Source organism: Colobus angolensis, unplaced genomic scaffold, assembly GCF_000951035.1.
Source record: "Colobus angolensis palliatus isolate OR3802 unplaced genomic scaffold, Cang.pa_1.0 Scaffold552, whole genome shotgun sequence".
Lineage (NCBI taxonomy): Eukaryota > Metazoa > Chordata > Mammalia > Primates > Cercopithecidae > Colobus > Colobus angolensis.
In genome coordinates this window covers 120,974-137,524 of record NW_012119066.1, presented here as the reverse complement: position 1 = coordinate 137,524, position 16,551 = coordinate 120,974, and the positions used below count along the sequence as shown (strand labels likewise).

The 16,551-nt window shown below is 38.9% G+C and overlaps 1 protein-coding gene across 4 annotated transcripts in view; it reads right to left on the bottom strand.

Annotated features, from left to right (window-relative positions):
• SEPT10 (septin 10) overlaps positions 1-16,551 on the bottom strand; it is a 74,120-nt gene that overhangs the window by 28,179 nt on the left and 29,390 nt on the right. For 3 of the 4 annotated variants that reach the window (XM_011961457.1, XM_011961458.1, XM_011961459.1), the window contains 3 exons: positions 13,418-13,535; positions 12,823-13,018; positions 4,512-4,698 (listed from right to left, as the gene is read on the bottom strand). In XM_011961457.1, the coding sequence (XP_011816847.1) occupies positions 4,512-4,698; positions 12,823-13,018; positions 13,418-13,535 (501 nt within the window). The remainder of the gene's footprint in view (positions 1-4,511; positions 4,699-12,822; positions 13,019-13,417; positions 13,536-16,551) is intronic. The other variant, XM_011961460.1, reaches the window with a different exon arrangement.

The window sequence follows — 16,551 nt, the reverse complement described above, 5'->3', positions numbered from 1 at the left end:
TCGATCTCCTGACCTCGTGATCCGCCTGCCTCGGCCTCCCAAAGTGCTGGGATTACAGGCGTGAGCCACCACGCCCGGCCAATTTTTTGTGTTTTTAATAGAGACGGGGTTTCACTATGTTGGCCAGGCTGGTCTCGAACTCCTGACCTGATGATCCGCCCTCCTCAGCCTCCGAAAGTGCTGGGATTACAACCATGGGCCACCACACCTGGCCTGTAGTAGGTATTATAATGAGTAATCTAGAGATTATTTAAAGTATATGCAAGGATACAAGTAGGTTATATACAGTCATGTGCTACTTAACCATGGTGACATGGTTTCGATGTGTGTCTTCACCCAAAATCTCATGTAAAACTGTAATCCCCAGTGTTGGCGGGGTCTGGTGAGAGGGGACTGGATCATGGCGACAGAGTTGCCCCTTGCTGTTCTTGTGGTAGTGAGCGAGTTCTCACGAGATCTGGTTGTTCAAAAGTGTGTAGCACCTCCCCCTGCTCTCTCTTCCTCCTTCTCAGGTCATATAAGACATGCCTGCTTTCCCTTCACCTTCCGCCATGGTTTTAAGTTTCCTGAGGCCTCCCCAGCCAGGCTTCCTGTACAGCCTAAGGAACTGTAAGTCAATTAAACCTCTTTTCTTCATAAATTACCCAGTCTCAGATAGTTCTTTATAGCAATGCAAGAACAGACTAATAAATAAACATGTTGATAGGAATGCGAATATGACCTTAGGTGATTTTGATGTTGTGTGAACATCACAGAGTATACTCACACAAACCTTGATGTTATAGACTATGACACACCTAGGCTGTATGGTATGGCTCATTGTTTCTAGACTAGAAGCCTGTATAGCACGTAACTACACTGGATACTGTAGACAACTATAATACAATGGTAAGTATGTGTATATGTAGGCAACTATAATACAATGGTATGTGTATATCTAAACATATCTAAATACAGAAACATATAATACAGTACAGTAAAAATAAGGTATAATCTTATGGGACCACCATTCTATATTTGGTCCCTTGCTGACTAAAATATAGTTTTGCACTGCAAGACTGTCCTATACTATTTTATATAAGGAATTTCAGCATCCTCAGGGTATTGAAACCAATCCCCCTTGGATACCAAGGGATGACTAGGAAGCATCTAGAATTAGTTATTACAAGAGTTTGCAGGTTGAACTGCTGGTTCAAGGTGGACTGCCTCTGAACAAGTGCTCATTAGCTCTTCCATTTATTCCTGAAAATCCACTAAGGGAATACATCAATATAAATTGCTAGAAGTACCATATAACCCAACCATCTCATTACTGGGTATATACCCAAAGGATTATAAATCATGCTGCTATAAAGACACATGCACATGTATGTTTATTGCGGCACTATTCACAATAGCAAAGACTTGGAATCAACCCAAATGTCCATCAGTGACAGACTGGATTAAGAAAATGTGGCACATATACACCATGGAATACTATACAGCCATAAAAAAGGATGAGTTTGTGTCCTTTGTAGGGACATGGATGCAGCTGGAAACCATCATTCTCAGCAAACTATCACAAGAACAGAAAACCAAACACCGCATGTTCTCACTCATAGGTGGGAACTGAACAATGAGATTACTTGGACTCGGGAAGGCGAACATCACACACCGGGGCCTATCATGGGGAGGAGGAAGGGGGGAGGGATTGCACTGGGAGTTATACCTAATGTAAATGATGAGTTGATGGGTGCAGCACACCAACATGGCACAAGTATACATATGTAACAAACCTGCACGTTATGCACATGTACTCTAGAACTTAAAGTATAATAATAATAACAAAATAAATAAATAAATAAATAAAATTGCTCCTGGCTAACACTTCTTAAAGACTTCTGATGACTCAAAGGTGGGTGGGTTGGCCAGTACCTCGAATACCAATACATAAATATCCTCAATAAACTGTGCCTGTTAATTTTTAAATAAGTTTTAAATAACAATAAATAACAGAGGTCCTTCATATATGCCAGGCATTGTGCTAAATGCTTTGTAATGTTCATCTCAGCTAATCTTCCCAAAAGTCTTAAGAGTTAGCTCTCCCTAGCCCTTTTTTTTTTTTGAGATGGAGTCTCGCTCTGTTGCCCAGGCTGGAGTGCAGTGTCGTGAATTCAGCTCATTGCAAGCTCCACCTCCCGGGTTCACCCCATTCTTCTGCCTCAGCCACCCGAGTAGCTGGGACTACAGGCGCACGCCACCACATCCTGCTGATTTTTTTTTGTAGTTTTAGTAGAGACAAGGTTTCACAGTGTTAGCCAGGATGGTCTCGATATCCTGACCTCGTGATTCGCCCGCCTCAGCCTCCCAAAGTGCTGGGATTACAAGCATGAGCCACCGCGCCTGGCCTCTAGCCCTATTTTACACATGAAAAATTGAATCCGAGTTCATCCAAGGCCACAGAGCTGCTAAGTGGCAGGGCTGAAGCAGAATCCAAGCAGTTCAGCATGACGGCCATGTCCTAACCCCTCTTGACTGCCTGTTTTATACCCGGATGGGGAGACCTCAGCTAACTTTTAAGACAATCTTCTTTTTTTTTTTTCAGATGGAGTTTCACTCTGTTGCCCAGGCTGGAGTGCAGTGGTGCAATCTCGGCTTACTACAACCTCCACCTCCCGGGTTCAAGCGATTCTCCTGCCCCAGTCTCCCGAGTAGCTAGGGCTACAGGCGTGTGCCATCATGCCCGGCTAATTTTTGTGTTTTTAGTAGAGACAGGGTTTCACTATGTTGGCCAGGCTGGTCTCGAATTCCTGACCTTGTGATCCGCCCGCCTTGGCCTCCCAAAGTGCTGGGATGATAGGCATGAGCCACCATGTCCGGCCCGACAACCTTCTTATGTAAAATAAGAGGCAGGTAGTTTTACAGGGTAGTTTACACTTTTATCATAAAAAATAAAGAATATATTTAAATCACCAAAGTTGGAAAAGATTAGATAATATATACTTATACAGTATACTAAAGCAAACTTCTATGGCAGATAGGCTCTTACTGAGCATGCCTATTTGCTAAACCCTCTATTTACATGGATCAATTTAATTAATTTTCATATCTGCCTCTTGAGGTAGTTCTTCTCCCCAGTTTTTATTTAAAAGTGAAGGACACTGAAAATCACTTAAGTTCACTGAGGCTCAGAGGGCTAAAGAAACTTGCAAGATCAGACAGCTAGTAAATGACAGAGCCAGTATTTAGAGCCATCCTCTACTGACACCAGCTTCTACAAATCTTTATACAAACTACCTCATGTTGCTCCACTCTAGCTAAGACAAAACTGCACACTCTTGTTTTTATGTTCCTTTAACAAATATGAATTTCCATATAATCAGACTCAACTATGAAAACAACTGGTTAAATGGTTAGAACATCTGATCACATGTGATCAGGTGAACAGACTGTCATATAAGCTACATCAATTTTTGCTAAAACCAGGGGACCAAGTGATTAGTCAAAAGTAAATCGACCGATGTGCCAAAGCTTCACTAGGCAGGGCTTCAGGCTTTCCATACAGGTTTCTGCAGAGAAAGCAGCAGCATCCAGAACCTTGGATTTTGAATTCAACTTACACAGTTAGTAACCAGGATCATGAAAGCTTCATTTTGCATACCATTTGAGATTACGGAAAATTCTAATGTTTCTTTAATATAAGATTACTGTCTTTAGCCATCTTTTAAACAAATATAAAAATCTAAAGTGAGTTAGTTTATGAATTTTTCTATAGCTCCCCTAAATTTATATATAGCTCCTTGACTCAGAAATTCAAAAATAGGTTTTCTCAGTATGGTCCAAATTAAAATGTATTTTATGACAATATCTAATGAAACATTAGACCTCAATTCTTGTTAATGAAGTTCTTCTCACTTAATAGTTTCATAAAGTAAAATTAGTATCAACTGAATTCTGCATTAAAAATGTAGAGAATATCAATGTTCTGGCATGCAATTTAATCACTAAAAAGGGAACTACAATTTTATTGCAATATTCCTTCTTTGCATCTCATCTTCCAAATTGAATTTCTCTGAAAAAATAAGCTAGATGGAAATATAAAATGTTTTAAAGATTTCCAGGCACTGGACATGGTGGCTCATGCCTGTAGTTCTAGCACTTGAAGAGACCAAGGAAGGAAAATCACTTAAGTCCAGGAGTTTGAGACCAACTGGGCAACATTGCAAGACACCCAACTCTATAAAAAAAAAAAGTTAAAAAGTTAGCTGGTGTGGTAGTACATGCCTACAGTCCCAGCTACCTGGGAGGCTGAGGCAGGAGGACCATTTGAGCCCACAAGTTTGAGGCTGCAGTAAGCCACGATCTCACAACTACCTCCAGTCTGGGTGACAGAGTGACTCTATCTCTAAAAAAAATAATTAAAAAAAGATGCACAGCATAACAGTTACAATACATACCCATATTGTAAAAATATTTTAATAGTTCAAAATAAATATGAAAGTATGGTAAGTTGATTCCTTTCCTCAACCCACCTTGCTGTCAAGGTTCTTCATGGTTAAGAGATCAAGTGTCTTCAGAGAGTGGCCTGTTGGTGAAATGAAGTAGAGGCACACATGGATGCGAGAATCATGGTAGGTAAAGAGAGAACGCTTAATCTTCAGCTCTTCTTGGAGATAGGCCTCAAACTGAGCATCTATGTAGTCAACTATTGGTTGGTAGCTGAAAAATTATTTAAATGTTTAATACAACATTATTTGTGCTACCTTACGACATCTGTGCAACTCTTAGAAGTTTGAGGTCTATATTTTCATTGATTAATAAACAGTTAATATCTATGCTGAACAGATAACTGTAGTGATAAAAAAAATGTGCAGAACATGCACAAAAGCTATACAAGTGCTTCTCAACTTACAATGGTGTTACATCATGATAAATCCATCACATAAGCTGAAAATATTAGCTGAAAGGCATTTAATATCCAAATAAACCTATCATAAAGTTGAGAAATCATTAAGTCAAACTATCCTAAATTCAGTATCATTTGTACTTCCAAAACCGTCAGGGTAATCTGTGCTTGAAACGGTATTGAATTTACATTGATTCATTCTCATAGTCACTCACACACTGAGTCCCTTTCTGACATAGCTTCCCACACTTACCAGACTGCTGAAAGAGGCTGGCAGCAGTCTAATTTGTAATCAAACTGGTACATGGCTTATTATTTACCTAATTGAGAAAATGCATAGGTATCAATACTCAAAAGATATTTAAGTCAAAGTCCATGACTCCTTGCCTCTTAGATTTACAGGGCACGAAAAGCGTAAGTAAAGAAGAAAGGCATACATCAGCTGAAAGTATCTAACTAGTAATGCTGGCATGTTTTTATTTTCATTTAATTATAAATAAAGGAAAGGCCAATTACATCCTCTGCTCAGATAACTCCTCCCTGGAAATGCAGTCTTCCTTCTGGCTGTCTCATGTTATTCAGCCTTCAAGATGCAAATCAAATCACAGTGCATGTGCAGAGCAGTGTGCTAATGCTATTCCAAGAATAGTCTGTGAGCATTCCAAGTTCTGATATGTTAAACCACTGCCTTTGCAACTTACTTTTCTACTCTTAACTATTCTCATTAAACAAATCTGGGTTTCCAAGTGAAAACAACAACAAACAGTTCCCATGTCAAATTCCCTGGAAACCTTTGTAATTATCCTTCTAGCCCTATAATGAACCAGTACCTTGAGCAGCTGAGGTACTTAATAAATGTGTACAGAATTAAATTCTTCTATAAAGTTGCCTGACCTTCTAGTCCTTGAGGATCATCACTTCTTTTAAAATTATAGAATACACATTGTTCTCCCTATGCAAATGGTAAACAATGTGAGGACTGAGACAGTATCTTATACATCTGTGTTTTCCACTAGAACTAGCATAGGCTAGGCTCAGTGGCTCACATCTGTAATCCTAATGGTTTGGGAGACCAAGGCAGGAGGATCACTTGAGGCCAGGAGTTCAAGAACAGCCTGGACAACAACACAGCAAGAACCCCTAAAAAATTTTAAAAATCAGCCAGGCATTGTGAGGTGCCTATAGTCCTAGCTACTTGGGATGCTGAGATGGGAGATCCCTCAAGCCCAGAAATTCAAAGCTGCAGTGAGCTGTGATTGTGCCACTGCACACCAGCCTAGGTGACAAAGCAAGATTCTGTTTTAAATGAATGTTTTAAAAAAATTCATTTAAACACAGGGTCTCGCTGTGTTGCCAGGGCTGGTCTTGAACTCCTAGCCTGAAGCAATCATCCTGCCTTGACCTCCTAAAGCACTGGGATGACAGGCATGAGCCATGACACCTGGCCTCAAAAAATGATATTTTTTTAAATAAGTAAATAAATTAAATAAATAGCCTAAAACCTTGAACATTACAAGAATTCAATTCATCATCAGAGTGATTATTTTAACAACAGCAAGTGGTCCTTCGGAAAGTGGTCTAAATGTGACCCAATAGGATTCACTTCCCAAAACAATAAAATGGGAAAAATTAATCTGTTAAGTATATATTTCAAATAAACATTCCAAAGAAGCTTTTATTAATGACCTGAAATAGGTCAGTAAGAGGACCTATTATATGACCTAAATAAATAACCATAAATATACCTCTATCTGAATGTTTTGTCTTATGCTATTCAAGAATGAAAACCGTAAAGATTTTCTGCTAAATAAATAATATGCCATTCTTTCATAATCTGGACAAAAAGATAAAAATATGAATCAGAGAGATTAAAAGACACAAGATATAATGAGAAGATCTAACATACATTTCATCAGTTTTCAAAGAAAAAAAAACAGAAAAAGGGGCAGAGGCAATATTTACAGAAGAAATGTCTGAGATTTTTTAAAAAGAACTGACGGACACTATTCAGAGTCAAGAACTCAAACATATCACAAGCAGGGTAAATTAGAAATAAAAAAAACCCAGATACAGCATAGCAAAATTGGAGAACAATAAAAACAAAGATCTTAAAAGCACTGGAGGAACAAAAGGAGAGGACCCTTAAGGGAGACTCCTTAATAGCAAAGATAGAAGCCAGGAGAGAGTGGAATGATATTTCCAATGGAAGAAAGAAAATAACTGGCAACCCAGAATTGCATATCCAACTAAAATTTCAAGTATGTGAGCAAAACACAAATTTTTGGTTAATAAATGGTAATACACATATACTGGTCATATAATAATACCTTGTGTAGTTAAAAAATAGAGAACTCGGCCAGGCATGGTTGCTCACTGTAATTCTAGCACTTTGGGAGGCCAAGGCTGGAAGATTACCTGAGGTCAGGAGTTCAAGACCAGCCTGGCCAATATGGTGAAACCCTGTCACTACAAAAATACAAAAATTAGCCAGGCATGATGGCGGGTGCCTGTAATCCCAGGTACTCAGGAGGCTGAGGCAGGAGAATTGCTGGAGTGCAGGAGGTAGAAGTTGCAGTGAGCCAAGATCGCTTCATTGTACTCTAGCCTGGGTGACAATGAGACTCCACCTCAAAATTAAAAAAAAAAAAATAGAAAAAGAGAGAGAGAACTCGGTCAGGTAGTGGCTCACGCCTGCAATCCCAGCACTTTGGGAGGCCAAGGCAAGAAGATCGCTTGAGGCCAGGAGTTTGAAATCAGCCTGGCCAACATGGCAAAATCCCATCTCCACTAAAAATACAAAAATTAGCTGGTGGGGTGGCGTGTGCCTGCAGTCCCAGCTACACAGGAGGCTGAGGCTTAAGAATCACTTGAACCCAGGAGGGGGAGGCTACAGTAAGCCGAGATCGCACCACTGCACTTCAGCCTGGGTGATGGAGTGAGACTGTCTCAAAAAAAATAAAGAGAGAGAGAGAGAGTTAATATATAATAGTAATCAGGAGAAGGGATTAACAAAATTTAACTGTTCTAAATTTAATTTCATTGTCTATTTGTATTATCAAGAAGTATAAACACTCATCTTCAACCTTAAGTGAAAGATCGTATGTGATAATGTGTAGAGAACCACTATAAGCATAGAACTCAGGCAAGAAAGGAAAAATAAATATAGAACTGGCAGGACAAATGGGAAACACAAAAAAAGATGGTAGATTTAAACCTAAATTTATCGGTAATTACATTAATTGTGAAGGAACTACACGATCAAATAAAGGGTAAGCATTTTCAGACTGGGCTTTAAAAGGACAATATGCTCAATAAGAAACATGTCTAAAGCACAAGGGCACAGAAAGGTTCAAAGTAAAGGGACTGAAAAACTACACCCAACATACATAAGAAAGCTGCAGACAACACAGACACGGAAGCGTTACAAGAGAAAAAAGGTCACTACATAATAATAAAAGTGTCAACGCTTCAGGATAAAATAAAAATGGAGATTAGAAATCTACTGAAGTTGTTGGCCGGGCGTGGTGACTCATGCCTGTAATCCCAGCACTTTGGGAGGCTGAGAAGGGTGGATCACCTGAGGTCAGGAGTTCAAGGCCAGCCTGGTCAACATGGTGAAACCCCATCTCTACTAAAAATACAAAAATTAGCTGCGTGTGCTGGTGGGCACCTGTAATCCCAGGTACTCGGGAGGCTGAGGCAGGAGAATCGCTTGAACCCGGGAGGCGGTGGTTACAGTGAGCCGAGATCACGCCACTGCACTCTATCCTGAGCAATGGAGTGAGACTCTACCTCAAAAAAGAAAAACACATCTGGAGAAAGCACCCAAGTTTCTGGCTAAAGATTGATATGTACATGCAGGACAGCAAAATACCCATGACCATGGCCATTTCCTATATTAGAGCTATGCTAGTGGTAACAACATGCTATACACTTCTGAAAATTCATTTTGAATGTACACTTAAAATCAGTAAAGTTAGGCCGGGAGAGGTGGCTCACGCCTGTAATCCCAGCACTTTGGGAGACCGAGGCAAGCAGATCACTTGAGGTTAGGAGTTTGAGACTAGCCTGACCAACATTGTGAAACCCTGTCTCTACTGTTTCAAAACCTAGCCAGGTGTCATGGCGGGCACCTGTAATCCCAGCTGTTCGGGAGGCTGAGGCATGAGAATCACCTGAACCCGGGAGGTGGAAGTTGCAGTGAGCTGAGATTGTGCCACTGCACTCTGGCCTAGGTGACAAAGCGAGACCCTGCCTCAAAAAAAAAAAAAAAAAATCAGTAAAGTTTATTCTATGTAAAGTATACATTAATAAAGCTTATTTAAAAAGAACTAAACAAAGGTCTGGGGGAAAAAAGCCTATTTCAGAGCAGTGGCTCCTCTGGAGGAAGAAATGGGACTGAACACAGGGGAATGGCTAAAGTGTGTTCCAACTGATCTATACCATTTGATATTTTCACAGAATCATATTTATATATTGCTTTGGTAATTGATAGAATACAAACAATCCAACAAATAAGTTAATGAGAAAAAACAAGTTATAAAATGGGCAAAAGAAGAAAGCATTCCCCTTGAGAACTGAAACAAGATAAGGATGCCTGCGCTCACCACTCTTATTTCACACAGTACTTGAAGTCCTGGTCAGAGAAATCAAGCAAGAGACAGAAATAAAAGGCATCCAAATAGGAAAGAAAAAGGCAAATTATATCTTTGCAGACAATATAATTTCATGCCTAGAAAACTCCAAAGACTCCGCCAAATGGCTCCTGAACTGATAAACAACTTCAGTAAAGTTTCAAGATACAGAATCAATATACAAAAAATCAGCAGCATTTCTGTATATCAATAATGGTCAAGCTGAGAGCCAAATCAAGAATACAATGCCATGTACAACAGACACACACACACACACTCAGTCACTCACTCACGCAAAAGCCTAGGAATATATCTAACCAAGGAGGTGAAAGATATCTGAAAGAGAACTACAAAACACTGCTAGAAGAAATCACAGATGACACCAACAAACTAAAAAACATTCCATGCTCATGGAATCAATATAGTTGGAAGAATCAATATAGTGAAAATGGCCATACTGCCCAAAGCAATCTGCAGACTCAACGCTAATGCTGTTTTTTTGTTTTGTTTTTGAGACAGGCATCACTCTGTCCACCCAGGCTGGAAGGGCAGTGGCATGATCACGGCTCACTGCAGCTTCGACTTCCCAGGCTCAGGTGATAGTCCCACTTCGGCCTCCCAAGTAGCTGGCAGTATAGGTGCCCACCAACATGCCTGGTTAATTTTTTAAAATTTTTTGTAGAGACAGGGTCCCACCATGTTGCCCAGGCTAATATCAAGACTCCTGAGCCAGCGATCCTCTCCTTGACCTCCCAAAGTGCTAGGATTACAGGCATAAGGCACTACAACTGGCCTCAACGCTATTTCTATCAAACTACCAATGTCATTTTTCACAGAATTAGAAAAAACTATTCTAAAACTCATAATAGCCAAAGCAATACTAAGCAAAAGAACAAAGCCTGAGGAATCACATTACTTGACTTCAAACTATAAGGCTACAATAACCAAAACAGCATGGTTGTGGTACAAAAACAGACAAATAGACCAATGGAATAGAATAGAGAACCTAGAAATAAAGCCGCACACCTACAGGCATCTGATCTTCAACAAAGCTGACAAAAATAAGCAATGGGGAAAGGACTCTCTATTCAATAAATGGTGCTAGGACAACTGGCCAGCCATATGCAGAAGAATGAAACTGGACCCCTATGTTTTACCATAAACAAAAATTAACTCAAGATGGATTAAAGACTTAAACGTAAGACCTCAAACAATAAGAATCCTGGGAGAAAACCTAGAAAACACCATGCTGGACACTGGCCTTGGAAAAGAATTTACGATTAAGTCCTCAAAAGCAAATGCAACAAAAACAAAAATTGTCAAGTGGGACCTAATTACACTAAAGAGCTTCTACATAGCAAAACAAACCATCATCAGAGTAAACACACAACCTACACAATGGGAGAAAATTTTTACAAACTATACATCCAACTATAGTCTAGCAGCCAGAATCTGTAAGAAACTTACAATTAAACAAGGAAAAAACAACCCCATTAAAAAGTGGCCAAAAGACATGGACATACAAGCAGCAACAAACATGAAAAAATGCTCAACATAACTCATCAGAGAAATGCGAATCAAAACCACAATGAGATACCATCTTACAACAGTCAGAATGGCTATTACTAAAAAGTCAAAACACAACAGATACTGGCGAGACTGTAGAGAAAAGGAAACGCTTGTACCCTGTTGCTGGGAATGTAAATTAACGCAGCCACTGTGGAAAGCAGTTTGGAGTATTCTCAAAGAACTTAAAACAGAACTACGATTCGACCCAGCTATTCCAACTTAGAATATATCCAAAAGAAAATACATCGTTCTACCAAAAAGACACATGTACTCGTATGTTCATCATAGCTCTGTTCACAATAGCAAAGACATGGAATCAACCTAGCTGCCCATTAATGTGGACTGGATAAAGCAAATGTGGTACACACATACCATGGACTCCTACACAGCCATAAAAAAAAAACAAAATCAAGTCTTTTGTAGCAACATGGATGAAGCTGGAGGCCATTATCCTAAGCAAATTAACTCAGGAACAAAAAACCAAATACCATATGTTCTCACTTGTAAGTAAGTGGGATCTAAACATTGGGTTAAAGTGGGATCTAAACATTGGGTACACATGGATATAAAGATGGCAACAACAGACACTGGGGACTACCAGAGTGGGAAGGGAGAAGTGGGGTAAAGGCTGAAAAATTAACTATTGGTACTATGCTCACTACCTGGGTAATTGGATCACTTGTACCGCAAACCTCAGCATCACACAATATACCCATGTAACAAACCTGCAACTGTACCCCAAATCTAAACAAAAATTTGAAATTGTTTTTTAAAAGGAAAAAAAAGAGATACTTATAAAAATGGAAATAAGACTGAGAGCAGTAGCTCACGCCTGTAATCCCAGCACTTTGGGAGGCTGAGGCCAGTGGATCGCCTGAGGTCAGGAGTTCGAGACCAGCCTGGCCAACGTAGTGAAACCCCATCTCTACTAAAAACACAAAAAAATTAAGTGTGGTGCCAGGTGCCTGTAATCCCAGCTACTTGGAAGGCTGAGGCAGGATAATCGCTTGAACTGAGGAGGTGGAAGTTGTAGTGAGTTAAAATCACGCCACTGCACTCCAGACTGGGTGACAGAGCGAGACTCCTCAAAAAAAAAAAAAAAAAAAATTGAAATACATTTCAAAAAAGAAAATGAAACAAAAAGTTATTACTTTACCAATCCTTTTCCCTCTTTTATAGTTTAAATTTGATACAGAATCTCTACTCAATCTTTATACAAGCTTAGGAGAAATATGAAAAGAAATAGAGACATCAGGTAAAATATAAACTAAAATTTCACTATCAAAACTTTCCTGCAATGATTAATAATTTAACTGGCTAATTTGATTAGAATTTTACAAAAAATTCACACATCAGGTATTTGGCCATTGTCTATAATTGTTCTTGTATGTCTTATATTTTTTTTCTTCAAGGAGGTAAGCCCTGCCTGAAAATTAGTATAATTAATATACATTGAATTTGCATGTCAGGAAATAATTAAAGCTACTTTCACTGAAATGCACATTTTAATAAGGTGATTCAAATTATTCTAAAGAAATTAGAAAAATGGATAGAAAAATGTCAATGTGCTAATAAGAACAAAATATTGCTTAATTATTTTATTGTTAAAAATCAATGTATGGAAGGAAAGGTATGGATTACCATAGGAGAAAATCAAATCATAGTTCATAGGGCTACAAGGCAAATGTCTTGAAACAAGAAAAACTTGTTTTATTTCAAGAAGAAAACACGTACCTCTCTTCTTTATTTATTTGGTCACCAAATCCCACTGTATTCACAATGGTCAATTTCAATCGAACATTACTTTCCTGGAGTTCATATGTCTGAGCTTTAAGTTTAACATTTGGGCAAAAATGTGAGGATTCATAGTCTTCAAAATTCGTATTAAACAATGTGTCAATCAGTGTTGATTTTCCAATTCCAGTTTCCCCTGAAACACACAAAGGTACATCTTTATGGTTGTATGAATGGCTGAAAAGAAATATAACTGTAAATGCCTAGAGTGGTTTCAAAGATCCCAAGTACTTCAAAGGCCAGGGTACGCATGAAAGAAATACACACTATGGCTGGTCCCGCAAGTCATTAGCAGAGCACAGAGTAAGTGTGCCAAGCTACTCAGGACTCTGACAACAACACTGAAATGTTTATAGAACAAGCCAAAAGTTTAAAGCTAAGAAAAACAAAACTAACAGAATCTAAACAACTGAAGAGAATCCCTGGGATCATGATTTCAAATTGATAACATAAGCATCGTTCTGCCCATGACAAGAATGAAGTGAGTACAAGGAATATGAAGGAACAACTTAGAGGAAGATAAGGTGGCACGTACCCACACAGAGAATATTAAAGCAGAAACCTTGCTGAATGGATCTGTTCACCAGCTGATCAGGCAAACTCTCAAAACCAACATGGCCAGACATAGTCAAGGAACGAATATTTTCTCTTTTCTGAAGGAAAATAAGAACAAAAACAACAGCGATAATAATAGTAATAAAAAACTTTGACTTAAATAGGATGTAGGCATACTTGAAAGGATAAATATATCAAACAAATAAAAAATTTTATAATCATTATACCTCATCTAAGATACAAGTGATTAAGTAAATTTTCAGGAAAAGAAACCTGTGTCCAGATCCTCAAAACACACATTTCTTATCCCTTTCATACAACGAGAGTCTAGCACTATGTGTAACATTAAAACATTCGATTTCCAAAATAGGAAAATATCCAACTATGGCATATTCACTTACCAAATAAAAAGTTAAAGTCCATTTGTTTATAAATTTTTAACAACTTAGAAAATTCTTACATTAAAATGTCAAGTGAAAAAAAAATACAAAACAAAAGTACAGATACAGGTTCAGCTCCTGGTAATGCAGAGTAACTTAGGTCAAACTTACCCGTCTACTGATATTACTATTACAAGCAACCCTTTTAAGTCACTAGAGTGCAACCAAAGGCAGATAGACACTGGACAGAATAAGACTAGAGGGAAGAAAACTTATCAGGTGAGAAGAGTTTATGTAGCTTTTTCCCTGAAGACACTCCCTAGTCATTATGGCAAAAGGAAGACAGAGCTCAGGAGGGAAGTTATAGTCTTCATGGGTTAAGATGTCCATTGGAGACTGGGGCAGGCAGATTGGTTGGAAATTCAGGGAGAAAATTCCACAAAGAAGGGAGTCCAAAATCTACAAACACACTGCACTCAAATCCATGGCTGATGGCCAAACTGCACACATACAGAGGGAATACAAAGATCCCAGAAGGGGGAAAATGGAAATTGGGAGGAGTTATGCAGAGTTTTCAAGTGCCATCTTGAGGAGATGAACAGAGCTTAAATTTTAAGCCTGTAAGTTAAAGAGTCTCCTGTAAACACCCTAGCCTTCTACTGAAACCCTAGGAGTAAGGTCCATAACTCAGCAATCAGAAAGCATAGCTGAAGCAGACGTGCCTTAACAAAGCCTTTAACAAGGCTCAACATGATCAATGTGATCAGTCAGCAATTTAATTACCTGTTGGAACAAAGTTCAACATTCTGCAGAAGAAAACAGAATCTAGCATCTCCATAGTATCTACTATACAATAAAAATTATTATGACAGGGAAAAAAACAGAAAAATGTGATTCATGGTCAAGAAAGAAAGTCAACAGAAAGAGATCCACAATGAACCAGATGTTTAATTAGCAGGTAAGAACTTCAAATAATGACAACAAATATGCTAAAGAATCTACAGGAAAAAGATGGCTATCATGGGTGGCATGACAGGGAATTACAGAAAGATATGAAAGAGCTCGCAACAGCAAAAAGCAGCAGACAATTTCTAGAATGTAAAAATGCAACATCTGAAGTAAAAAATATATTTAGTACTAACAGCAGATCAAATAATGGAAGAGACATTTGTTCAATAGTTATTATCCAAGCTAAAAATCTCACAGAAAGAAAAAAGATAAAACCATGCCAGTCTTAAAAACTTGTGTGAGAGTATCAAATAGTCTAACATACCAGTAATTGGAATACAAGGAGAAAAGTTAGAGAAAGAGGAGAGAAGGTGAAAGTGTGGGGTAGGAGGGAGGGAAAAAACTATCTAAGTAATAGTGACTGAAAACTTTCTAATTTTCTAAACTTGAACTCAGAACAAGAATTTTAGCAAACTACAAAGAGGAATATCCAAAGGAACCCACATCTAGGGACATCACAGCAAACTGCTAAAAAACAAAGATAATGAAAACTTTAGGCCCAGCGTGGTGGCTCATGCCTGTAATTCCATCACTTTGGGAGGCCGAGGCAGGTCGATCATGAGGTCAGGAGATTGAGACCATCCTGGCTAATATGGTGAAACCCTGTCTCTACTAAAAATACAAAAAATTAGCCAGGCATGGTGGCGCACACCTTTAGTCCCAGCTACTCAGAAGGCTGAGGCAGGAGAATCGCTTGAACCTGGGAGGTGGAGGTTGCAGTGAGCCGAGATTGCACCACTGCACTCCAGCGTGGGTGACAGAGCGAGACTCCATCTCAAAAAACAACAACAACAACAACAAAAACACGAAAATTACCCGGGAGTGGTGGTGCCTATAATCCCAGCTACTCGGGAGGCTGAGGTGGGACGATCACTTAAACTCGGGAGGCGGACATTGCAGTAAGCTACAGATGTTTAAGAAACAATGCAAACCGGAAGACAAAACAATGACCCCTACAAAATGCTAAAAAAAAAAAAAAAAAAAGACAAAGTAGAATTCTATAGCCAACGAAAACATCCTTCAAAAATGAAGGCAAAATGAAGACAACTTCAGATAAATAAAATCTGAGAAAATCCACTGCTCGTTGGCCCACGGTATAAGAAATGATAAAAGCTCTTTAAGAGAAAGGAAAATGACAACAGATCTACAAAAAGGAATGAAGATCATCAGAAAGGTAAATATGTGGGTAAATGTAAGAGAGGTTTTTTTTTTAACTTCTTGAAAATAGAAATGTTTAAAGCAATAACAAAAACAATGTGTTACAGGTTATATGCACAAGTAAAATGTATAAGAAACACAAAATACAGGAGGAGGACTGAAGGAATATTATTATAAGATTTCTACAGTATACATAAAGTGTTACATACATAAATTTTTTTTTGAGATTGAGTTTTGCTTTTTTGCCCAGACTGGAGTAAAGTGGTGTCATCTTGGCTCACTGCAACCTCCGACCACCAGGTTCAAGGGATTCTCCTGCCTCAGCCTCCCGAGTAGCTGGAATAACAAGCGCCCACCACCATGCCTAGGTAATCTTTGTATTTTTAGTAGAGATGGGGTTTCACCATGTTGGCCAGGCTGGTCTCAAACTCCTGACCTCAGGTCACTGCAACCTCTGCCTCCCAGGTTCAAGGGGTTCTCCTGCCTCAGCCTCCCAAGTAGCTGGGATTACAAGCGCCCACCACCATGCCTAGCTAATTTTTGTATTTTTAGGAGAGACAGGGTTTCA